General features: G+C 36.3%; 3 protein-coding genes across 4 annotated transcripts in view; all 3 read left to right on the plus strand.

Annotated features, from left to right (window-relative positions):
• The window catches only part of bbx (BBX high mobility group box domain containing), a 48,143-nt gene extending 46,603 nt beyond the window's left edge, over positions 1 to 1,540 (plus strand). The window contains exon 18 of the mRNA XM_083567571.1: positions 42 to 1,540. The gene's annotated coding sequence lies outside the window, so the exon portion shown is untranslated. The remainder of the gene's footprint in view (positions 1 to 41) is intronic.
• Positions 1,541 to 4,676: 3,136 nt separating this feature from the next.
• On the plus strand, positions 4,677 to 17,891 carry LOC310740694 (uncharacterized protein). 2 transcript variants are annotated; one of them, XR_014537703.1, is made up of 5 exons: positions 4,677 to 4,890; positions 5,641 to 5,949; positions 6,198 to 6,458; positions 10,162 to 10,281; positions 10,619 to 11,032. XR_014537703.1 is itself a non-coding variant. In XM_083567665.1 (5 exons), exons 1-5 carry the CDS (start codon positions 4,827 to 4,829, stop codon positions 17,858 to 17,860), a joined length of 783 nt encoding a protein of 260 aa, XP_083423791.1. In that variant the 5' UTR covers positions 4,695 to 4,826; the 3' UTR covers positions 17,861 to 17,891. The 2 variants fall into 2 exon arrangements, 1 of the variants encoding a protein (XP_083423791.1); XM_083567665.1 differs by lacking the exon at positions 10,619 to 11,032 and adding an exon at positions 17,832 to 17,891 and having other exon boundaries at positions 4,695 to 4,890.
• A 2,702-nt stretch (positions 17,892 to 20,593) lies between these two features.
• Positions 20,594 to 25,525, plus strand: LOC310740692 (uncharacterized protein). The gene is made up of 7 exons (XM_083567660.1): positions 20,594 to 20,613; positions 21,233 to 21,301; positions 21,704 to 21,764; positions 21,960 to 22,322; positions 23,164 to 23,529; positions 23,665 to 23,754; positions 24,895 to 25,525. The coding sequence occupies exons 2-7, from the start codon at positions 21,299 to 21,301 to the stop codon at positions 24,960 to 24,962; spliced, it is 951 nt and encodes a 316-aa protein (XP_083423786.1). The 5' UTR covers positions 20,594 to 20,613; positions 21,233 to 21,298; the 3' UTR covers positions 24,963 to 25,525.
• The last annotated feature ends 1,166 nt before the right edge of the window (positions 25,526 to 26,691 follow it).

A 26,691-nucleotide genomic window follows, 5' to 3' on the forward strand; every position in this document is an offset into this window, starting at 1 on the left:
TGTTCTGCGAATGTGGGGAAAAAAAGTTGGAAAAAAAAAAGATTGCGACATCTAGTCTATTGAGCTGTGAGGTCATAGTGAATAAAAACAGTCCTGGATGTACTTTAGAAGCCCAGTCTTTGATCTAGCTTATTAATTTGTCCACCCCTGATACACACCAAGTTGACAGTTCATTAGACATGCTGCAAGTGTAGCTAATAAACGGCCAACTTGTCATATATGTATAAGCTAATAACTAACAAGTGGGTAGTTTGTTTTTCCAGACATTTGCCAAAGACAAGGAAGCGCTGTCTGTTTTAAGTAATCTGATAGTGTGCAAGGACAAACCAGGAAAGTTCATTCTAGTCGGTGAGTCTGTTTTCAGGTAATAAATGCATAAATGCATAATGTTAGCACAATAAATTCTATATTTCTGATGGAATTTCCTCAGCCTTTACCTGCAGGTTGGCATGGTGTACAAAGTGTTTTTAAAATGCCTCTTTTAGAAAAACTGTATTTGCACCTTAAACCCAAACCAAAATGTCACCCTCTGAATTATTTTTTCCCCCTTTCTATGACCACGTCCCCTTTCATGATTACTTGCTCTGATTATTCAGCCCTCTGTATTTGAAGACAAATTATTGCATTGAAAAATTGGCATTATGTACAATAATGCGTTGATTGAAGGTGCACTTCTTCGAACATCCTTGCATGATTTATAAATGAGGTTCGATCCTTTTCCCGATGCCGCCATTAAATGTCATTCCCGTTTTTTCAAAGTACTGTAGAAGATGCCTCTATGAATCTCGAGTTCCTATAATAGTTATAAAGCTTATAATATAATACCCTTTTTTTGTGCTAGAATTGTCTCTTGAATGTAATGGATTTTGTACCTGTATTTTTCTAATTCCAATTCCAGTCTTTCTGTACGTGACCGCTTTGTATGGAGGAGTTTGCTCCTAACTGCGATACAATTTATAACAATTTCCAGTCATCAATGTAACACCCAATTTGGGCTCTTGAAGAGCTACATGGCCTCATTAATGTATCATCTCTCTGTTAAAATGATTTAAAAGAAACATCATCCCATAATCAAACATCCGAATATATTTGACGAGGAAACAAACAAAAAAAAAACCCAGGGAATTTAACGGCATAGTTGCCAAACCCTCTGTTTAAAGCTAATTTGTTACTTTTTTCCAAAATCGTCTGAGTCTTAAGAATCTGGATTCTGCATTCATTTCAAATGGTCATCTTTATTCCTTTGTGTACAAGAATGTATGTCCACTGGCTTTTGAAGCAGTCTTGTTTAAGGGTTACCTTTTTCCGTGTCCTCAAATGAGTTCGTACAACGTGTGCTTGATCTAATTAGTGTCACTCGTACTGTATGACGCCATGCTTGTTACAGCCCTGTTGTCAATGCAGCCTTGCCTTATTGAAACCCTTGTATAGAAAGGGTCCCTTTGCCATTACCCTTCTCAACAAGTCCTACGTCATAACACTGTCTGCTGACGCAAATGTTATTCCTTTAACACCTATTAAAGTAACATATAGACATACAGCTGTCTGTCTGGCTTTTTTTTTTCCCTTTTTTTTTTTTTTTTTTTTTTTTGTTATTGTTATTTTCTATTTCAAGGCCCAGATGGCAGAAGAAAAAGATCTAATAGACTTTTATTAACGTGGAAGAGCTTCAGACACACCGACCAGTGAGAAAGGTGGTAAATCAGTTAATGTAGCTGAATATTTTATTATATTGCCATGAAATATGAGTCAAAAGAATGAGTATCTGTTTTTTTTTTTTTTTTTTAGGTGAGTAAGAATATCACTGCAGGACATTTTCACCTACATCTAACAATATTTCTTGTACTACATATTGTTTGTTTTCCAGAAATGTAAACACTTTTCTTCCCAGTGTCCTTTTAGTAGATGCAACATTAGTGATTACATATTTCCTGTTAAACTCTTATACATGATTTGAATATAAAAGATTACATTATAACTAATTCTATATTATTACATGTTTTCACATACTGTATAGTTTTACTTTTTCAAACAAGACATCGTCTTTTCTGGTAAAGCAAACTGGTAGCACGGGAGTGTTCGAGTGCCAGTTTGTGAATGGAGGGTGACGCCAGAGGAGGTTAGTGGTAAGGATTAAACACCTATGTGGCATTTCTACCAATGAGTGTTCCCTTCAGCCAAGAGGATGAAAGTGAAAAAACTGAAGCCTCAGGAGAGAGAGAGATGTACCTGCAGTAGTTGATGTGTTTGTATGAATGTGTGTTTGTGTGTGTGTGTGGGTTAAATGCTAAAAGGCTCAAATGTGACTGTGGCACAATAAAGTCAATTCTGTAGCTAATATCTTGTCACCTACCTCCCATTCCTTCCTCTCTTCCATCAAGCTCTCCACAATGACCCAAAAGGAAGTGGGCTACTACGAGACTTAGTGCGTTTTGTGCTCACAATATAAATAGACTCAAATGGGGTGCTTTCTTCTCTTTCTGGAAATTTCAGCATTAATGAGATCTGCGACATCTTCACACCGTGTGACCTGATATTGTAGTATAACACGCAGTGTAACAGTGAATAGTGTCATTCAAATTGTTGCTTAATCTGGTGCTGTGGCTGAACAGAGCATGTAAAACAGATTTAAGGTAAAAAAAACAAACAAAAAAAACCACGACGTATTTCTGATGGTGAGCCATTACAGTGAACTACATATTACACACCTACTGTACTAGACTACACCATACATATTATACACACCTACTGTATACTAATAATATTAAACACAAACTCTTGTTCTTGATACTGACACAGCTAGTGCCACGGTCACTTTACCAAGTCTGGTATTTCATAAACAATTTTTTTTAGAATTCCTTCAGAAGACAGGAGGGGGGTATGGAGACGGATGATCCGCTGTGGTGACCCCTAACAGGAGCAGCTGACAGAAGAAAAAGAAGACAACTTTCGATAGGCATACATATACACATGCACATAATGTAGATCGATCCATCCATCCATCCAAAAGTATCGGGTCACCTGTTCATAAGTATTGTGTGATTTTTGAGCACTGTATTACACATTTAGTTCCAAACTCTTATAATTCCCTCCACTCTTCTGGAAAGATGTTCCACTAGATTTTGGAGTGTGCTCATGGATATTTGTATTATCAGCCACAAAGGTGTTACAAAAGGCAGGTCCTGATGTAGGTGAGGTGAGGAGGCCTGGGGTGCATGCCGTGCCGACCATTTTTGCCCAGGCTTTTTCTTATGGTGGAGTCATGAACACTGACCTTCACTGAGGCAACTGAGGCCTGCAGTTCTTTGGATGTTGTTGTGGGGTCTTTTGTGACCTCTTGGATAAGTCGTCACTGTGCACTTGGGGTAATTTTGGTCAGCCGGCCACTCCTGGGAAGTTTCTCCACTGTTCCTTGTTTTTGACATTTGTGAATAATGGCTCACACTGTGGTTCGCTGGAGTCCCGAAGCTTTAAAAATGGCTTTATAACCTTTTCCAGACTGATAGATCTCAATTACTTTTTTTTTTTAATTTGTTTCTGAATTTCTTTGGATCTCAGCATGATGTCTATCTTTTAAGGGTTTTTTTTTATCTACTTCACTTTGTCAGGCAGGTCCTATTTAAGAGATTTCTTGATTGTGAACTGGTGTGGCAGTTATCAGGCCTGGGTGTGACTGGAGAAATTAAACTTGGGTGTGATAAACCACAGTATTAACAGGGGGGGGCAAACAGTTTTTTTCACACAGGGCCATGTAGTTTTGGATTTTGTTTTCCTTTAATAATAAAAACCTTCATTTAAAAACTGCAGAGTGTGTTCACTTGTGTTAGCTTTTACTAATATTTAAATTAGTTTGATGATCTGAAACATTATAGTGTGACAAACATGCAAAAAAATAATAAAAATCAGTAAGGAGCAAACACTTTTTTCACACCACTGTATATATTTATAAATATGTTTACACATACGTACAGTAAAAAAAAATAAAATAAAATAATTGCTACAGCAGAGAAAAAACATTACAGAAAATACAATAGAACGCTATTTAAACTTAAAAATAAATTCAAATCAAACTATTATACAAATGTAGTAGTAATGTATACTTCAAATTAAATTATAGTCAGGTGTAGACCTATTTGCATCTACATATATAAGTAGAACAGGGACCACCACTGACTGAATGCATGGTGTACCATTTTCACCACAGAACAGACTTTTACACAGTAGTGTGTGTGGCTCTGGCACAAGTGTGTATATATATAAATTTCTAAATAACATTGTGTTTTTGCTTCAGTTACTATTAGCTGCTGTTACGAAATTCTGTAACAAAGTGCTGTGGCTTGCATTTCCTGCATACTAAAGTTATTTTATGTTAGCTTCTACAGAAAGAAGAACTGTTAGAGGTTAAGACAAAACATTTCGAAATCTTTCCTTTATGTCACTGTGTTTATCTGTGATTAAAAAGAAATATGGCTCTAAACACACAAACCTTAAACAGTATTAAGGAAATCATTGTGAGAATAAACATCTCATTTTTCTAGGTTTTATTTAGGATTTACCTCATTATTATATATATATTTTTTATCCGAATGTTGATAATAATCTGTAGGCAGTCCTGCTAACTGTAGAGTGCAGCGTAGTCACTATTTCGTCACTAGTGTGAAATGGAAATGTGAGTTCATCTAGACAGAACTTGCTGTGATGTGTTGTGTGTGTGTGTGTGTGTGTGTGTGTGTGTGTGCGTGTGAGAATGTGTAGGAGAAAGCTAGACCTCTTTAACACACATCCACTCTAGTCGAGGAAAAACGGTTCTAAACTTTGAGTTAATCATGTTATCAAGGAAGCTCCTGTGCCGTCTTCAAGTGCTACAACTTTTGTCTTCTGTGATCACCAGTAAGATGTTTTATTCTCAATTTCATCTTAGATTATGATCGGTTTATTGCAAAGCTCTAACTACAGATGCCTCTTAAAATAGTGTTACATTACTAAATAAGATGTCAATTTATACTTATGGTGGTCACAGGGATAATTTGTAATGTTTTTTTAAGCAGCTTTGCGAAACCTATTGCATAGATTATTGCATTTATTGTTTGACTTTTTTATTTGTACCTTTTAGGGTGCCATCTGATGGATGAACATAGTCATGTTTATATTTAAATCAATAGCGGAATAAAAGACAGCCACATTTTAAACTTCTTCGAATTGATATAACTATAGTTCATTAGAATTGTTACTAAATAGTAGCTTAAATCTATATTTGGTTTCAAAGTAAAGAAAATGATTCCCTGTGCTATTAATTCTACCTATCTGTAAGAAACTGTACTTAAGGATGTAAAGATCAAGCCTTTTCACAAAATATTATGGAATGTGATTGTGTTGATGTTTCATAGTACAATACATCAAGGCATTATGATACATAACTAGCACATAACTATTTAGCCTTTTGGGGGGAACATAAACAATGGGTTAATGGCTCAAAAAAAAAAAAAAAAAAAAAAGAGTTTCGATTTAGGACGATAATAACATCTTGTTGTATTGCCTTATTGTTTAATTTTGTCAAGCCTGATTTTTTTTCTTTTTAAGTAAGTGTTTTGTTCTGAATTAGTTGTAATTTCTTTATGCATTCCCTCTTTTAATCTGTAGGTGAAGTGAACATTACAGTGTGGAATGGAGAGACTGCCTTTCTACCATGTCCATTTCAATTTCCCATTTCTAACACCTCTATGAAGATTGGTGCAAAGTGGATAAAGGATAAAGCGTTAAGTTTGTGTCTATTTTCTATTGAAAATAATAAAATTCAAGACCATAGCTGCAAACCCCGGTTTAAAGCGAATATAAAAGGACTGGCTATAACAGGTGTTAAAAATAGCGATGCTGGTGTTTACAATTGCGTGATGACCAGAGTAATACCACCACCAGCAGTGGATACATTTACTATCCTGAGGCTTAATGGTAATGATGATTAATTTTCTTTTTATATTTACTTTGACTTTTAAAATGTTTTCTGTTAAGTATTTGTAATGCGTATATGTACAGTATATTCATTCTTACATAATAAAATACATGCATATTATTATGTTATGTATATGTTAAATAATAATGTTTATCTCAGGAAGCCTGTACAATATACTGTAATGTATGAATTCACAAGCAAATATCACCATGACGTTCTGACTTCAGTGTTGTCTCTCTACTTTCAGTACTATCTCTTACCCTGCAGTGGATAAACACCACTATTGTCAACTGTGTGGAGCTGCTCTGCTCTGTACAGGGTTTGAAATTACAGCAGGTGAACTTCTCTTGGACTCGAGCAGGTCTTTACCTCAATCACACATCCAGCAATATAAGAAGCACACTGACCCTCTGCAAGCCAAACTGGACAGATGGAGATACGATCACTTGCCGTGCTGATTACTCAAATAAATTCATAGTCACCAACATCTCACTCCCATGCAACTCCGGTAAGTCCTTTACCTACTCTCTAATGTAGACATTTATTTTCAATCAAGGTAGATCATCTAAGATATATGATTAAACCAAAAGAAGACAGTTTGGATTTTAGTTCTTTTTAATGTTCACATGACCAATAATTTCCTCACAGATTTGTTCAATAAATACTTCTTCATTACTTGCTCAATCACATGATTTCTCAAAATCTTGCTTCCGCTAACCCAGTGTGCCATTTTTTGTACAATAGCATTTTTCGCCGCAGTAGCATTGAGACCACAAACTTTGTAAAAAAATCCAAAAACCAACCTGAAGAACTATGACAAATGGGTTTTTAGCCTTTTTTTTTTAATCTACCACAATTATTAAAACTATTTGATTATATGGGTGTAACGGTACATGTATTCATACTGAACTTTTTTCAGTACAGGGCTTTTGCATCGTTACACATGTGTACTGAATGCAATCCTTTTTACATGCGGAACATTGTTAAAAACTGAGTTTTCTCACGAACATATTAAGTGGCAGACCTCAAGTTTATTAAGTCTCCGCCTTGCACTTTGAGCCCTGTTTTTTTTTTCTATTTTTTATTCATATTCAACTTGAAAACATACACAACAATGCCAGGGGTATAAAAAAAAAAAGAAACTAGTTAACGCAGTATTACTGTGGCTACTCATTCAGTACCGGAAATACAATTTGTATTGCACCGAAATATAATTAGTAGTCTCACACACACACACACACACACACACACACACACACACACACACACACACACACACACAGAGATATACACATCTGTATTACCCGAATGGAATCAAACAAATGTAAACTATTTAATTAAATTCTTCTATTTATTTAAATGTACTTAATATGTTAATAAAACAATATAATAATTAATTTGTGCTACTTTAATTGATTACTCAATCTAATCAATATAATAAAAAAGTGTATTGCATTAATTCATTCATTTATTCATTTTCTCCCGCTTATCCGTAATTCGGGTCACGGGGGCAGCAGTCTAAGCAGGCCCCCGCCTTCGACTGCTGCCCAATCCTCACAGCACCATCCCTTACGGTCCCTCCTGCAGGTGGTGAGCCCACAGGAAGGCGGCCCCACGTCACTCCGACGTCACAGACCTTGATATTTCCCTCGTAAGAGACCCTATTGCAATAATGTGATTTATATATAAAATAATATATTATATTAATAATAAATCACACGTATTGCATTAATGTGATTTATTATTAATATAATATATGATTTTATATATTAAGTAACCAAGCAGGCATTTTATTTAAAATTGTTTTAAAAATGTAAACTGTTGATGATTGAGGTTTGTACCGAACCATGAATTTTGTACGGTTACACCCCAATTCGATTGCAATTTTTTATTGCAAGCAACTCAAAAACACATTCCACAAAAGCGCACACACGTACACACACACACACACACACACACACACACACACACACACACACACACACACCTTGTTTGCACTAAGCAGTACTGATTATAATTTAAAATATTTTATATTTACATTACATATATCATTTTATATTTACATTGTATTCAATCGGTCAGATCCACATTCAGCAATGTTATGTGCCCAAAATATGAGGTCAGCTGACTATCTAACCATACTGAATGATCAGGTTTACCCATCAGTGGATTTTATCTTTCCCGATATCACAGCATATTCCAAAATGCAAATATTAGGATTGTCAAAGAGTTCTGGAGCACAATATTTCCACAAGAATTTTTCCACACCAAGTCCACCTTAACCCCAAGGAGAATCTTTGGGAGGTGCTGAAGAAGACCTTATTAAATGAATGCATATAGGACAAATTTTTTGCCATTGCCTAAACTTAGTGAAACAATGCCAGAGCAAATGCAGGCCATTATCAAAGCAAAGGGTACTTGAATGAAATATTACAGAGTGTGACCATTTCTGTTCAAGCAGTGTACATATGCAACATACATTATATTATACATATATACATATATACATACATGAATGAGAAAATGAATTCCAAGGAGAGTTCCAAAGTCTGACATTTGATGCAAAGTTGTTCGTTTTGGATTATGAATACATTCAACACATAAATAGGACGCACTTAGTATTATGTTGTATTAATTGTTATTTTTGATATCTGCTCATTTATCTTAGTTTTTAAGGAATAATTTTGTAATTGATTGAAAGTTACAAACATTAGAGTAACAAAAAAGTTTTAAACATTCAAACAACTCAAAATTAATACCATAATAAAAAACTCTGCTTCCTGTGTGCACGTTACACTACACAGTACACCATATCATTACATTGCATCATTTATGCAGTATATTAACCTGTTTAATTTATATAGCTCTGTCGTTTATCATATATTTGCTAGAAAACAATTATGTAATATACAATATCATTTCTTCTTCTGTCCACATTTTTTACTCTTAATTTTCTAATCAGCTGCACAGTCTATATTTGCATATGTGTATATATATTCACATTGGTTTTAGATTTAAGCTGCCAACTCTGAATAAGGCCCATAGTGAGGGATACAGCGTACAGACGTTTTGAGCTGTTGATCCTTGGCGAGGTTTTGCACATGATACCCACTGTTTTTTTTTTTTTTTATAGTAAATTGTTTGTTTCTCGAATGATTTATAATTATTACATGTTACATTTTGCTTCCAAAATGAACAGCCCCTGCCTTTGGGGTGAACCGGACAGTCTCTGAGACTTTTTTGTCAACAGTTTAAAGAACACCTCTAAGTGGTGGTTTTTGTTTACTTCTTCTGGAAAGTCTTGGGATCTGCTGTAGACAAAAACATTAAATTGAAAATTGTTGGGCTGTTAGAATTAATTTACCTATTATAATATTATTATAATTTTCTTCAATATTCGATATATACATAGCTTGTATTTTATTTTAGGTCTCCTTATTAAATCAATTAAAAAACTTTTTTATGTCAATTAGTTATTCTTTATGACCTTTTTAAATAAAAAGTGGGGGCAGATATGCATCAGCTGTAGTTAAAAGTATTGAATTGAGTATTGCAGAGCTATTTGAATGCTGTTTGAACTATTATAGTACTATTATAATCTTTTTCTATCATACATACATAAATTGTGTTCTACTTTAGGTCGGTTTACATGAGTCACCAAAAAGTAATTTTTTTCATACATATTTTGTAAACATACTAATACATGTATTTATACTGGATGTGTGTTAGAACTGCCTTATATAAGAGAGACAGTGATAATATTTAGCTCATACTACATTTTATTATACTATACTCTAAACTGTATAGTCATTGTCATGGTTGTAACAGGCCTAATCTCTACTTTCATTACCGCAATGGTTAATAATGTTATAAGTATTACTTGTAATATCAATAGTTTCTAGTGGAGATTTAATAGTGAATAATTAAAGGCTAAATTATTTAAAAGAACATTGACATAATATTCAACTTTCAGTACATTACAGCTTTTATTTACAGTATAGAGAAGATATTTGAGATAATCAGAGAGCAAGAATGACTCGGCGAATTCTGAAAATCTTAAAATGGCTTCTGTTACTTCACCCGCCTTCCTTCACAATTTTTTATTTTTTATTTTTTTAAAGGCAATACAAAAAACTGCCTGTTTTTTTTTTTAAGTGCAGTGTATTTTGATTAAATCTTTGTGTGTGTTGGTGTGTGTTTGTATGTTTCAGGGGGCTGTAAGAAAGGAGAAAACACGACAACATTCGAGAAACAATGGATTATCATAGCAGTTATCAGTACATGTGCAGGGCTGCTTTTTCTAAGTGTGCTTGGTTTTGCCATCTTCAAATGTAAGTCCCTTTATTAAACTTAGTATATCAAGTCATCTCATATATTTACAATATACACAATGTGTATAGACAAAATTCTGTTTTTGGGTTTTTTTATCCAGTTCACATGAAAGCTTAGGTCATTTAAAGAGGAACTTGTATATTTCCCATAAACCCACTGCTTTGAATTGCTGACATCGTACTTATGTTTAAATGCCCATAATAAAGGTTAAACACAAAAATCTTTAACACTTCCTAATTAGATGTTAATAGAGAGCATATTTACAGCAGTTAATGCTTTTTGGGGAAATTTCTATTAACATACATAAATTGTTTCTGTCTCTATGTAAATGGGCAGGTAAGAAACGTGCTGCTGCAAATGGATCTATAGTCTACAGAAATAAAATCTACGAAAACTTCACGTTTTCCACTACTACAATCAACCCAGTTTTAAATCCACAAAATGCTCAGCTTGGTGACAGATCAAATACAAGGATTTGTACTACAGGATCTTATCCACAAACAATCAGGCAGACTCAGAGAGAAGAATGCATCTATGAGAACTAACATTTACTAAACAAATGCCATCATAAAATAAGAACCGGATCCAGTGTTGGTCTCTGCATTATGTTGTATTAATGACTAGTCACTAGTTTTATCACTGGGGTCACGCTATTATATTGTATTTAATAGAAGCAGACCTAGACTACTAGTGTCATCTCTGTTCAGTGGTTTTGTAAATAAATGTAAATAAATGGCAAATGCTGCACAACCTGGGTCCTTGCAATTTTGTTTCAACATTTTCAGGATATAGCTCTTCACAGCATTTGTGGTTTAAATAAAAAGACCACAGTGTTTCTTGAATGATTAACAAAGTGCAAAGTAATATGAAGTAATAGTTTCATATACGTTATATTTAGATGTAAATGTATTAACATAATGAAAAATTAAACAATTTCCAATGGAACTTACAAGGGTATGAGCAAACAAAGCTTAATGTTATCATGGACCATGGTTATCATAGACACAAATAAATAATTTACACTGTACAAAAACTTTACAGAGACAGTGCTATCCATTCTATTATTGGTCTATTACTGCAGTAATCTATAATTAAAATCTATTCCATAAAAGAAATTATATATAAATCTTTTAAAAATGAACAGCTTCCACTTCCGGTTTTGACGATGTGAGAGAGAGCAGCGGGGACGAGGACCTCCCAACCACACTCCTTTTAAACTTGTTAAAGCATTTTCTTTTTTTTTTTTTTTTTATCTAATTGCTTCACGATACAAAACATAAGATCTACACTTAATTCGGTAGGAGAAATGAGCAACTTGAAGCAGAAGCAAGGTACTGCACCAGCAACACGATCATGTGCTACTATAGTGGCCAAGTTAGCAATCATGGCGTCTAACGAAACCGCTAACAGCAAGGATTCACCTGTTAAAGACAGCACGGACAATTTGTCGATAAGTCAGCTAATCTCCGAACTGGCAAAACAACGGGCCAGTTTAAAGGAGGACATGGCAAGTTTAATTCATGATTCAATCCAGCCGTTGCAAGCCTCTCTTGACACGTTAAGGGAGACAGTAAGCTCGTTTTAGCATCGACTCACGTCCACTGAAGTATTAGCTGGTGAAAACTTTGAAAGGCTGGTCGCAGTGGAAGCGACGATTAATGCCTTGAAAACGCAAAATTCATCTCTTCTCGATCAAATTGATGATCTGGCGAACAGATCCAGAAGGGCTAACCTGCGTATTGTTAACATTCTGGAAGGCAGTGAAGATGGAAAAGACCCCCTTAGATTCGTATCAGGGTTGCTTAAAGAAACTATGGAGAGCGTGTTTGTCCTCCTGAACTTGACCGTGCACATCGCGCGCTTCGCCCCAAACCTGGTGCAGGACAATCTCCAAGATCATTCATTGTCTGCTTCCACCGATTTCAGGAAAAGGAGAGGGCACTGCACTGGGCCAGGCGACATGATATTAAATACAACGGAGTGTCACTGAGGCTGTATACGTAGGTGGGAACAAGCATAGGGAGTATTATGGAGGTTTGGTTTTGCGTTTTGTTTATTTTAAGAAGTTTTGTTTTATGTTATGTCTTCAGAAGTTCTTAACGGTGAGGAAACTTGTATTGCTGAGTGCTGTTTTTGAATGTTTAAATTTATATTTGCACATGGCTAATAAGGCTGATTTAGCTAAATTTCCTGGGGGGTCAAAAGTTAGATTTGTTAGCTGGAATGTAAAGGCCTAAATGGCCCAACCAAAAGGGGCAAGATTTTGGCATATTTAAGTATTTTAAGTATAAAATAATATTTCTACAGGAAACCCACCTACGTATTAACGACCAGTTTGGACTCAGGAAATCATGGGTGGGACAGATTTTGAATACTGTTATAGGTCCACCCCTCGATCAATCTAACCCCAGGTCATTATCCCGTTCTAAGATGGCCCAAGCCTTATCCACATTCTTTGATCAAGTGGGAGCCGTTGATCCTTGGCGATTTCTGTTCCCACGCAGTAAAGCATACTCCTATTTCTCGCAAGTGCACCGCTCCTATTCAAGAATCGATTACTTCTTTATAAATAAAGCTCTCCTTCCTTCTGTTAAACAAATCGATTATTTACCTATTGTGGAATCAGATCATGCTCCTGTGCAATTAGATCTCATTTGCAATCTGAGTTACAATGAGTGGCCTCTGTGGAGACTGAATATGTCCTTGTTATCAGACCCTAAATTATGTACATTCGTAACTACCGCCATAGATAACTTCTTACTACATAACAGATCAGAATCTATATCAGCATCTACATTGTGGGAAACACTTAAAGTAGTCATGGGGGGAGAAATAAACTCATATAATTCAACCCTTAATAAAAAGCGTAAACAAAAATTGGACAATTTAATTGACTCTATTAGAAGACTGGATTGCCTCTATTCTGTGTCCCCCTCACCAGAACTTTATAAGGAAAGGTTGAGCCTTCAAGTTCAATATAACCTGCTCTCAACAAATAAAACTGAATGGTGCTTATTACGTGCTAGAGGGTATATATATGAACATGGGGAAAAGGCAGGTCGACTTTTAGCCTACCAATTAAAATCTAAAGCTGCCTCTCAAATTATACCTCAAATTCAAAACGGTGATAATTTAATCGTTAATCCCATTGAAATTAATACAACCTTTAGGAACTACTTTTTCGATTTATATGCTTCTGAAAGCCCTACATTAAACTCTGGAATGCTGGAATTTTTGGAGAGTATAGATATACCCACTCTTGATTCAGTGCAGAAAACCTATTTGGAGGGAAATGTACAAATTGAGGAAATTCTAAATGCTATTACATTAATGCAAAACAAAAAAAACCCTGGCCCAGATGGCTTCCCAATAGATTTTTTACAAAATATTTGCATCTAAATTAGCCCCTATTCTCCTTGATATGTTTGAGGACTCTTTTGTAAGGGGAAGCTTGCCGCAAACTTTGAACGAGGCGAACATAAATCTATTGTTAAAACCTGGCAAAGACCTCCTAAAATGTAATTCTTACAGGCCAATATCACTCCTTAACGTGAAATTATTCTCAGTGCTGGAAAGATTCGGCTTTGGAACATATTTTCTCTCACTGGATAAGTTATTATACTTCTCTCCTGTGGCGTCGATAATTACAAATGGGGTACGTTCAAAGTATTTTCCTCTATCAAGGGGTACAAGGTGCCCTCTTAGCCCTTTACTTTTTACATTAGCCATCGAACCCCTATCCATAGCTTTAAGATGCTCGAAACATTTTACCGGCATTAGCAGTAGAAACATAGAACATAGGGTGTCTTTGTATGCTGATGATATGTTGTTGTACCTTTCGGACTCAATTGTAGGTATTCCACAAGTAGTTAAGAATTCTCAGGTTATAGATTACATTTCTCAAAAAGTGTTTGTTTTCCCGTAAACAGTAGGGGCCTCCAAATTTCAGGGAATGATATTCCGTTTTATTTGTTTGTATCAAGTTTTAAATACCTAGGGATAAATATTTCACAGGGTTTTCCTAATCTTTACCAAGAAAACTTTGCTTCTTTAATTGACAAGTTAAAACTTGATCTCAATAAAATGGAACCTGCTGTTTCTTTCCCTTGCAGGAAGAATTAATTGTGTAAAAATGAATGGTGAGATTCACATGATGAGAAATGGGAAGTACTCGAGGTGGTGACTCGTGTGGTGTCAAGGCTTAAGACTGGCCACAGGAGCAAGAGAACCCCACACACTCCAACCTGGACGACAGATTTCTGGTGGCCAGGTGGCGGGACCCTAACGTCAACCCCTCCTATTTTATCCCCCCCCCCCCCGAGCTCCATAGTGAGCTACACAATATTGCCAAAGTATTGGGTCACCTCACCTTTCCTGCTATATATGTTTTTTTCCTAAACTGTTAACACAAAGCTGGGGGCACTCAAATGTATAGGACGTCTTTGGAAACTCAAATCTGTTCCAGCATGGCAGTGCCCCTGTGCAAAAAGTGAGCTCCTTTAAGATATGCCCCTTCACATGCTTTGGAGAGGAAGATCTTGAGTTGCCTGCTATAGAGCTACGATCCTTACTAAACACCTTTGGGATAAATTGGAATGTTGACTGCACCCCAGGCCTCCTCACCTACATCAGTACCTGACTTTTGTAATACCCTTGTGGCTGAGGAACACCAATATCCATTAGCACACTCCAAAATCTGGTGGAACAGCTTTCCATAAGAGTGAAAAGAATTAAAAGAGCAAATTGGAACTAAATGTGAAATGCAGTGGTCAAAAATCACATACCATACTTATGACCAGGTGACCCAATACTTTTGCCAATATAGTGTATCTGGCTCATAGAGTAAGCCATATTCTTCTGACATATTTGTGCCCAAAGTTTCAATTTATTTGACTATCATGGGTGCAAGGGTACAGGGGTATACAATGATGTTCCAGGTAAAATAGACGCTTAAATGCTATCTCTCTCCTGACAGTGTGTCAGGAGAGAGATCCACCGATCCACCAGCTGGTACACCTGCAAAGCCACCAGGGCGGTTTTGCAGGTGTACCAGCTAACCTGCAGAAGGACATGAGCACGGACGGGGGAATTAGTGAGGAGGCATTTTCAGAGCTATGCCGAGCCATGGATGTGTCTCTCTTTGCACCCAAGCAAATAGTGGAGACATCTGTGACTCAATCTAATGGGCATCAGGGATAGGAACGAGGTGCTTCTCCTAGATGGCCCCGTGTTACCTTCTAGTCTATTGGCGACTCTGTTGATAAAATTGTCAGTAGGTTCTTGGAGGCCTCCCCTATAAATTCTCCCCCTCAGTGTTCAGGTGTCAGGGGCTGTGGCTGCGGCTGCGGCCACCCATAATATTTTTTGTCCAAGAAGACGTCCGAGGGTTGTTCACCCAAGACCATGGGAGTGTGTCCCCTCAGGAAGGGGCATAAGACATTATCACTCAAGGGACTGCTGTACTATACTTGCAAACACTGTTTTTTTCAGTGGGGTAGTGGTCTCTAGCGAAAATGTTATATGTTTGGTTGCCTCCTGACACATTTCAGGACACTGAACACCTAATCTCCCTCAGTAAAGCGTAGTGTCAAAACGAGTGCACCTTCAGAGAAACTGGCAATGAGAAAACTACTACTGCTTGTAATTTTCCACAAACTAATTCCGTGCATTTATCTCCAGCTTTTAAAACGTGCTCCACTACCTACTCTACGCAGCCACTGCTGACTTTTTGTACGCAATGTATAAAAATTAAAATACAAAAATCAATTTCTAGGTACTTTTAAAAATGGCAACTGCACTGTACGGTGTTTTATTTGTTTTATTTTGAAATGGCCCCAAACTTTCTGTCATTTTCTTTGGCCTGAATGTTCTCCTCGCCCCTCTATGTTTTCTCTCGGTTGCTCCATTTTTTATTCTGCAGCATCTACTGTGTTTACCTGTTCAGGGCGCTCCAAAGTTTAGCTGGTGGTGCGTCAGTAATAATGGTCCATGGGAAACACAATGCTCTGTGTATAGTTAAATGGACTAAATAAAGCTTTGAGGCAAATAATTTGTCTCGATTAATTTTTGTAATCAAATTACTTAAGGAATCGTTTCAGCCCTACACTTAAGTAACCCGAGACATTTTTGATAGTCGGCATGCCCCCTAGCATTAGCATTTAAGCATCACCTGTGGTGTTGCAATTGATGCACTCTGATTGACAGCCAAGTAATAACATGAAATTTGGCTCATACCAATGTTGATTCTAATATTTATGTATTACTTTTTGTTGTTTTAAGAGCATAGTGTGATTTCTTTTTTTTTCTTTGCTCAATGTAAAAGTTACTAGACACTTACTAATTTCAAACATTTTTTTACTTGGTTGGGATATCAATAGAGGTGCTCAGGAAAGCCAGCCTTCGGGCTTGATTTGGAGGATTTTTGGGGACCACCTGTCAGACAAACTCCAAAGTATGATTTGGGGCCAATTCATATTGACATATTGATATTCAGCTATTGATGGAGTTTTTCACGGAGAGGCTGGCTGACCCAAAGACAAACACGCCTCAGAGGACATTGATCTGTCTGCCATTTCTTTGGAGGATGTCACTCTGCCATTTTGCACTGCGGAAGGCATTGCTCCAACAACCTGCTTTTGAACCGCTCTACTGAAGATCTCACTTCTCCTGCTGGTCCTGTGGAGGACGTCAACCCCAGCCCACAAAGAAACACACCAGGAGCCGTGGAATAAAAAAAGTGCAAAAGTTGAAGTTTTCTCAGTATTGTTGTGTCAAGTAGTGTGGTGAAGCCTTTTATTGTTATTTCAACCATATACTGTGTTGTACACAGTGAAATGAAACAATGTTCCCCCAGGACCAAGGTGCTACTTCAGACAACAAAAAAAGGAGCACAGAAGTACACAAAGCTCAACGCTAACCAACTAACAACATTTAGTGCAAACAAAAAGGAACAACTAATGCAAGTAGTCAGTGACTGTTGAAACAGTAAACACAGTGACACTGTATCACCGACCAGTATGGTACAGAAGATGGAATGCAAATGGAATGTCCATATAAAAATAAATACTAGCAGCAGAAAAATGTGCAAATTTTTCACAACGTGTCCTTCTAAAGTCAACAACCATCGATTTTGTTGATCTACATTCAGAGACAGGTTGTTGTTTGAATAAAACTCTGTTAACCCCCGTACTTCACCTTTGTAGGCTGACTCATCTTTCTTGCTGATAAGATCCACCCCAGTCGTGACATCAGCAAACACGATGATGTGAATCGAGCTGTGCATTGCTACACAGTCAAGCATCAGCAGGGTGAACAGCAGGGGACTGAGCACACAGCCCTGGGGGCACCAGTGCTCAGTGAGATGGTGTTAGAGGTGCTGTTCACGATCCAGATTGCCCAAGGTCTTTGATTAAAAAGCTCATGATCCAGTTACAGAGGAAGGTGTTGAGAACAGGCTCAGCTTTCCAATCAGTTGCTGAGGAATGATAGCGTTCAATGCTGAGCTGAAGTCTATGAACAGCAGTCATACATATAAGTCTTTGTGTTCCAGGTCACTTAGGGCTAGGTGGAGTGTGGTGAAGATGGCGTTGTTGGTGGAGCGGTTTGGGAGGTATGTGAACAGCAGTGGGGGCAATTTTATAAATTTAAATTTTATAAATTGTTATCTGCACTTATATCCACTTTCCTTATTATCATTTAATTTGTATCATATATTTTTTTAATTAAGTCAACTCCTTTGACCTTGATTCTGCTTAATGTTTTGTATTGTTTGCCTGCTCCTTTCACACAATTCCTAACTGCATTTGCATTCATCTCAACCCCCTTCACTCCTGTTACATGACTTCATACCACTGTCAGCAACTGGCAGTGTTCAAATTACAAATTTAAAAGTCTTTCACAAGTTCATATATTCCTAGTATATTCTCTTGCTACATGATGACGTTCCTTCAAAATAGATTAGATGCATTCCTCTGTAAATTGGCAGACAAAATGTTTCTATACTATTCCAAGTTCATTCAGCTGCTACCATCATAGCAGTAACATCAATAAAAATCCTGTTTAGAGTAAGCACAAATTTCTTTTTTTTAGAGTAAACACAATTTTACAAGTCTTCATTTTTCTAGCAGAAGCAAACATTAACCTCATAAACTCGTTTTTTTCCCCTGTGCATTATGGTTTTCCTGGGGATTTAAAATTAAAGCAGATTGCGTGTTTTTGTGCAAAGTCTATGGGACAGAAAATTCAACAGTATAAATGGTGACTGTTTTGGCTGACCTTTCCAGAAAATCAATTTCTCCTCCCCTATCAGCCATTGTGTATTCCAAAATGGATTCATTATTTTCCTCAAAATTCTAAAAAAAAAATACCCCTACTGACAATCTGAAAAAAGTTTGTTTAAAATCTATGCAAATTTATAAAAAAAAAAATACAAATAAAACCTGAAAAAAATCACGTTCATAAGTATTTACAGCCTTTGCCATGACACATTGTGTTTCCACTGATCATCCTTGGGATGTTTCTACAACTTGTTCACCTGAGTCCACCTGTGGTCAGGTCTAAATTCAGTTGATTGGACATGATATGGAAAGGCACACACAGTTATCATTTAATGTCAGAGCACCAAACCATGAAGTCCAAGAAATAGTCTGTGGACCTCTGAGACGGGATTGTATCAAGGCACAGATCAGGGAAAGGGTACAGAAAGTTTCTGCAGCATTAAAAGTCCTTAAGAGGGAGATTTGGAACCACCATGACTCTTCCTATAGTGGGTCACATGGCCAAACTGAGCGATCGGGTAGAAGGGCCTTAGTCAGGGAGGTGACCAAAAGTCAGATGGTCACTTTGTAAGAGCTTCAGCATTTCTCTGTGGAAAAAGGAGAACTTTCCAGAAAAACAACCATCTCTGCACCACTCCACCGATTAGGCCTGTATGGTAGAGTGGCCAGACACAAGCCACTCTTTAGTAAAAAGCCCATGAAAGCACACCTGGAGTTTGCCAAAAGGTATTTAAAAGAACTCTTAGATCATGAGAAACAACATTCTTTGGTCTGATGAAACAAAGATTAAACTCCTTAGCCTGAATGCCAAGCGCCATGTCTGGAGGAAACCAGGCACCACTCATCACTTGGCCAATACCATCCCTACAGTAAAGCATGATGGTGGCAGCATCATGCTGTGGGGATTTTTTAAACAGCAGGAACTGGGAGACTGGTCAGAATTGAGGAAAAGATGAATGCAGCAATGTACAGAGACATCCTTGATAAAAACCTGCTCCAAAGCGCTCTGGACCTCAGACTGGGGCAACAGTTCATCTTCCAATAGGACAATGACAACTAAGATAACAAAGGAGTGGCTACAGGACAACTCTGTGAATGTTATTGAGTGGCCCAGTAAGTGCAATCTCAAAACAAGCAATCTTGTACAAGCAGCACAATACATTGGATTTCTTGCAAAAGCCTGTCATTTTCTCAAAATCTTTAGATCATCTCTCAAAAGTAAGTATATGTGTCAATGAACATATCATTCCCATCACAATATAAAGTCCCTTTTTCATTGTTCACAAACAAGATCGTCAAAATGTTTAGTCAAGTTATCAGTATGACGGTGCACAGTTTCAGTATTTCTTGATATAAACTACAGTTTGGATTACTACTACTTCTCCTTCTTCTTCTTCTTCTTCTTCTTCTTCTTCTTCTTCTTCTTTTTCAGCCGCTCCCATTAGGGGGTGCCACAGCGGATCATCCGTCTCCGTCTCCAATTTGATTACAATGATAGAAATAGATTTATTTAAATAGATTTATTTATTTGATTGCATATTTGATTTATATTGATTTCAAGAGACCAGTACTTTTACTGTACTAAACAAGTGTTCGTTTGTTTCTTAGTTCCATTTTCAGAATGTATAATTTTTTGTTTTGCTCTGTCTGTATACACTCTCCGAATAAAGGTTCACAAGATTCACCTTTGACCTGTTGTAGAGAACTAGTTAATTATTGGTTGATCTTCAAAAAGATTCATCAATTCAAGTCACATTTACAAAAAAAAGTTTAATAGAAATTTAGATGAAACAACTGGTTTTACCATTTGGCATTCAATAAATTATGCAATGAACCGATGCTGAGATGTTTTGGGGGTTTAGACTATTTAGGTGAAACCAGTATAATATATTTTGATCAATTAAATGAATGTACAAAAGCATTCACAAATTGATCAAAGCAACACAAAATGTTGTTATGATGCGCACAAGTGAATAAGTGATGTGGATTCTGAACAAGTAGTTTTGAGAATTTCATTTCTGATCTGAGAAAAGCTCCAAAGCAACTGAGAAAGCTGTAAGTAGTAGATGAAAGAACAAAGTCTTAACAAGGTCATGTCGTTTAAGGCACCATCAGCTGGTTATTCTTACTTTGACTACCTGAGCATGCAGCAGTGTGCCATTATGTAAGTGTGGTGTAATCTGCAGTATTACACATATTCGTGAGATTGAACTAGTGATTAACTGGAAGTTAGTGTAGTTTTCCTTGCTCTGCTAAATATTTAAACTTTAAATATTATTAAAAAGGTTATCTCAGCAAACAAAAAAACACATGCACTTTTGTTTTAGGTAGTTTGTGACTTTGGGCAACTTGAACAGGTTTTTTTACACAAGAACCTGAACTGGTGCATGCACGTAACTCATAGAAAGCAAGCAACATCCTGTGGTGTGAAGTGTTACAGTTGACCCTAGCTTTTTACAGTTTCCTTTTGTAGCCTTTACATCCAAAAAGCAAACTAACCAATTTTTTTTTTTTGCATGTGACTTCAAGCGTGGCTTAAATAAAGTTTTTGTAGAGCATGTTTTGCTTACCTAGTAAGTTTGTAAAAAAAAAAAGGCTGATGGCTAAAGTATATACTTGGTACAGAGGTGTTGCAGTTCCTGTCTTCACAGTGGTCTGTTTGTGGTTTCTGCAGAAACTCAGACACAATAGCCCCCCTGCAGTTGATGTTATTTCAAAAGGAAACTTTACCTTTCTGAATATGGTAAGTGCCTAATAATATTCTTTTAAAGTTCTTTCCTAAATATAAAAATGCCACATTGTGGTTGTTCAGGCTAAAAATAGTCACAATTAAGGTAACATCACCTAAAGGCTATTCATATGCTCTCAGAGTGGGACTTCTTACTCTTACTCACTTGTATCATAATTGATGCTAAATCTAAAATTCTTATCAAACCCGGCTTGCTCATCAGGGACAAACTTACACTTATAAAGAACATATTATTATTCATTTTTATCACCACATTATCTGTGTAAAGATGCTTTGAGACAACGTTTATTGTTAAAAGCGATATACAAATAAAAATTAATTTAATTGAATCTGGTATACTGCATATCTAATGTTAGAACTCAAAACTGTGTGATTAATTTTCCTTTTAATTTTTAGATACTGTCAAAATATCTGATTTTGGTTCGCTTTTTGTGGACACTTCTATCTTTAATCTCAGGTATTTCATTTATTCCACTTCCTGTGCTTTAAATTATAGACATATGAATGTTATTAGATAAGTAGTTTTAAAAACGAATATACATTTTAGACTTTTTAAATTTCTTTTTCGTTTCACAACAGCATTACATAAAAAATACACTTTATTCACTTTTTATAAAGATGATTGGATCATACTTCTGAACATCTCTTTCAGTGGTAAAAGCATGGGATTGCAGCAAATATAATTCAACCCAAATAGTTCATCAAGGATTGTCAACCACCATCAACTGTTCTCAAAAACAGGACTCGTGTCTCAAAAACAGGAATGGTGCTTTTACAGTCGTTTTGAGAAGAAATTATTTACTGTGTACATACTTCTATTTGAACCTGTCCTGGACTAAACAGTTGTGTAAGGACAACATCAGACTTGTTTGGATTCCAGAAACTGCTCAAATATCATTTGACTTGCTAAATATTCAGATAAATCAATCTGGTGTTTATACCTGTACAATAGATGAGCACATTCCACCTCCTACACATTGTCTGTTTATCCAGAGAACATTCATTCACGTTATAGGTAAGAATTGTAAATGTATCTATTTGTTTGTTTGTAAATGTAGATTTGTTTGTTTACTTGAAGATGCTTGCATATAGAATGGTTTGAAATAGTTTTCTGTATTTTCATCAAGCCATATTAGCGGCTTGAAGGGGATGTGATGAGAGCTAGGTTTAAAAGTTATTTTACCCTACACTTAGACTGTAGAGTTCCTTGAAGAGAGCTCCTTGCTCAGTGCATCCATCTGTAAAACAAAAGATAGTAATGTAAAAGTGGTCCACTACAAAGTCCAGCTTTAACATGAGTGAAAGTCTATGAATAATTAAATACAAAAAAACAATAATAGCCCACCAGCCAGAGAAGCCCTCCCCTCTTTTTAGTTATGGGTCTTGGGTAAGCCACAATTGCTGTTGTCAGTTATGGCATGCACCTTCCCATGTTTCAAGTGGAAGCCCAGATTCTGTACCTCCGCCTCCCCAATTCCCGAACCACCGGTTACTTGTGCAGGGGCAGTTGTGTATCACTACAACTGTATGTGGCTCAATGTGGTCCTTTATGAGATTAGGGTGACTGAATGGGGCACGAACACATAGAAAAATTTCACCTGCAACTTCCATGATTTGGGATGGTGAGAGGTGTTCTCCACAGGAGATGAAGATAGATTAAGATTAGTTTTTTAACTAAATCTCAAGTCTTATCTCCTCCTTTACCTTTACATCCATTGTCAAAGCCATGGGAAGTACCTGTTATGTCTGTCTGTCTGTCTGTCTTCCTTTTTTATTTAAATGAAAGACTAAAAATGTAAAGAAGACAGAAGGTATAATTTTCTATATTCTCTCTCTCTCAATATCACCCTCTGCAGCATCTCCATCTGTTTCTCTGGTATGTGTAAAAGGGCCTAATGGAGCTCCCACGATGCTTTGTGCCTCTGAGAGCTTTTACCCTGATAATTTGCAGCAGGCCTGGCTCAAAGATGGAGAATATATCAGTTACCTGAACACTTCATTTACACCAACATATAAAGCTAACCTGAATACCCCTCAAATCATCTGGAACTACAGAAACAACACTAATGGATCTTATAACCTTACATCATACCTTCACCTGCCTTCAAACACAGCTAAACAGGTGATGTACCACTGCTGGGTGAATCACTCAGCACTGAGCAAACCCATCACTGTTCGCATATCCACCACTGAATGCATTCAGCAAGAAGTTAAATTTACAGGTATGAAGTTTGCATCTGAACGACAGATTAATTTTCATCGGATTGATGATCAACCTTGATGATTACTGTTTGATTTCTGGTATTCAATTATGTAAAGAATAACGAGTGTTACTCTTACTACTGATGCCTTTACAGGTTTTGTTGTGCGTTTCATTGTTGTTGGGACCTTCTTTGGCTTACTGATTGCCACTTTTATTTTCATGGAAGTTTACCATCAACATTTCAGTAAGTTTTTGTTTACACAGTATATCTACACTATACGATCACATTAAACACAGATCAGTGTGTTTTTTAAATTATTATTATAATTTTTCTCAGTTGCTTTGGAGTATTTCTTAATTCATCCTGCTATTTGCATACCAGTAAATGCATTCGCAAAACAAGTTATACTAACAGCACAATGCATTGGGTATCTTGCAAAAGCCTATACTTTTCTCAAAGGTAAGTATTTGTATCAATGAGCATATCATTCCCATCAGAAAGTCCCTTTTTCACTGTTCACAAACAAGATCGTCAAAATGTTTAGTCATGTTGTCAGTACGATGGTGAACAATTTCAGTATTTCTTGATATGAACTACAGTTTGGATTACAATGATTGAAAATGCACAAAGTTGAAATTCTTCTGTTTTTATATATTTAATTGCATATTTGATTTATATTGATTGCAAGAGATCGGACAGAATTCACACTTTAACTGTACAGTATTAGTGTCCGTTTGTTTCTTGGTTGTTCATCTATTTTCAGAAATTGTAATTCTGTGTTTTGATCTGTTGCAAAAGGAAGGTTCACAAGATTCACCTTTGAGAGAACTAGTTGATTATTGGTTGTTCTGATGCCATCCTTCGTTAGTGACATTCAAGATTTATCTGCACAATTCATCAATTCAAGTTAAATTTACAAAAAAAAAAGTTTAATAGAAATTTAAGATTGACGGATGATGACAACTGGTTTAACCATTTTGCATTCAGTGACTTATACAATGAACTGATGCTGAGATGTTTTGGGGGTTAAGGAATAGTTTTTCAACTATTCAGTTGAAACCAGTATAATATGTTTTGATCAACATGGCATAAACAACTGATAGTGTAGAAAACAGCAGACAATTGTACACAATCGATTAAATGTATGTACTGAAGCATTTGCAGTTTGATCGAAGTAACAAGAAATGTTTTTTTACCATGTGCAAAAATGACTAAATGGCGTGGAGGTTGAACAAGTAGTTTTGAGAATTTCATTTCTGATCTAAGAAAAGCTCCAAAGTGACTGAGAAAAACTGTAACAAATTGCTGTTAACTTTTGCATTTATAACTGCACAAAATCTCTGGTCTATTGCTGATTCTATTTAAACCTGTCTCACACACTAGGGTCTAACCTTGTCTATCAACAACACGAGCTGAAGCAAATGCATCTACTTCAAGAAAGAGTTTTATAATACTTTGTGTTATTACTATCGTGTAATAGCTCACATTATTGCTCCTTCCTTCCAACACAGTATTTATTTACATCAATTTCAGCAACCCACTATTGGCAAACTTTGAGATTATATAAATCATGAGCCTTTTGCTGATAGTCTATGCTCTATTTGACTGCTTTAACATGTTATTTTAATTACCCTTTATCTTATTTATACTATATTCCTTGTTTTCCCTTTGTTTTCTTTTTCTGTTTGTGATTTCAGTGTTTATCCACTTTGTGTTTCAACTTGACTTGATTTCATAATAAAATGTTTATAATCCCAATTCCAAAATAAGTTCTGACGCTGTATAAAATGTAAATAAAACCAGAATGCAATGATTTGCAATCTCATAAACCTGTATTTTATTCACAACAGAAAATATAAAACATATCAAATGTACCGATTAAAGGAGGAAAAATATTTGATAGCAGCATTAAATCTCAAAATGTTGTGACAGTTTTTTGGCTTGCCATTTTTTGGATTTGTTGCAATACAAAACATCGTTTAGTAAACTTACCCTGAGGAACGCCGCGGCTTGCTCATCAGGGATAAATGCACGCTATTCACTGTTGACTGTTGATTTCTATAAAGCTGCTTTGAGACAATGTCTGTTGTGAAAAGCGCTATAGAAATAAACTTGACTTGACTTGACTTGACTTGAGGAAATGTCATTAAAAAAAATAATAATAATTTTTAAGTTGATGGCTGCTACACAAAGTTGTGACAGAGCCCTCTGCTTTTCATCTGTATATATCTATGAGACTAGTTGGTGAGTTTTGCGAGTTTTAAGAGAGCAATGTTTTCCCACTTCTGTCTGATGCAAGATTCTGGCATCATTTGACCACTATTTAAAATATTAACTTCATAAATAGAGCAAAATAATGCAGCCCCATGATAGCACAACATTTAGAAAGGTAAGCAAATCAATGGAAGTTCTGCTAAAATAAATAATTCACCAAAATAAGAGTATTATTTTTTCTACAGATTTTAAAACATACTTATCTCAACGAGTCCTGGAGTGTAGACAATGTTCCAGTTTATCCCATGGATGTTCCTCCCACATGTAAACACACACACACCTTTGTGTATCCAACTTGTATTTCCCTTTGTCTGTCTGTTAAATGCTTGCTAGTACTGTTGGTACCAGTGCAACTGTTGGTTTTTTGTGCTGTCAGCTTTCTCAGAGGCATAACACAGTTGCTAAAATCTGGGAAATTATTTGCCATTCTGAAGATATGCTGTAATGCTTTGGTATTCTTAACCATTGGCATGTGAGAGATTGCTTGAATAGTAAAGTGATGACCTACTTAGTTTATTTGGTCAAATGCAAAATTTGCAGGCTTCAGCTTAAGGTTGAAGTCTTGCTTAAGCACTCAAGCTCTGTTTTAACAGTTTTGCATTGTCTGAGGATTAAAGTGAGCGGGGTAAACTACAGGCTGCACCCCAGAGTCCACTGTCATGTAATGCATGACTAGGAGATTTCTTTGAAGTCAATGGGAAGCAGGTTTAGAGGAAACACCTTCCAGTTTCCAGGGTTTTTAATGCACATACACAAACGGCTCAACGTGTCATTTTGACAATCCCCATGCGTGAAATGGTTGGACATCTTAATCCACTAAGAGGAATAGATGTTACTAGTTTTGCATTACAGCAGTGGGCATTTTGTTTCAATTTTACTTCCACCACAAGCCAGCCACAGATTTAG

This window comes from Silurus aristotelis (assembly GCF_946808225.1).
Source record: "Silurus aristotelis genome assembly, chromosome: 18".
Lineage (NCBI taxonomy): Eukaryota > Metazoa > Chordata > Actinopteri > Siluriformes > Siluridae > Silurus > Silurus aristotelis.

Coding starts and splice junctions, on each gene's coding strand:
- LOC310740694 (XM_083567665.1), top strand. CDS start 4,827: ATGTTATCAAGGAAGCTCCTGTGCCGTCTTCAAGTGCTACAACTTTTG. Junction 4,891..5,640: donor TTTGTCTTCTGTGATCACCA/GTAAGATGTTTT, acceptor TTTAATCTGTAG/GTGAAGTGAACATTACAGTG. Junction 10,282..17,831: donor TGGTTTTGCCATCTTCAAAT/GTAAGTCCCTTT, acceptor TTTGTGTTCCAG/GTCACTTAGGGCTAGGTGGA.
- LOC310740692 (XM_083567660.1), top strand. Junction 22,323..23,163: donor AACATTCATTCACGTTATAG/GTAAGAATTGTA, acceptor CACCCTCTGCAG/CATCTCCATCTGTTTCTCTG. Junction 23,530..23,664: donor GCAAGAAGTTAAATTTACAG/GTATGAAGTTTG, acceptor ATGCCTTTACAG/GTTTTGTTGTGCGTTTCATT.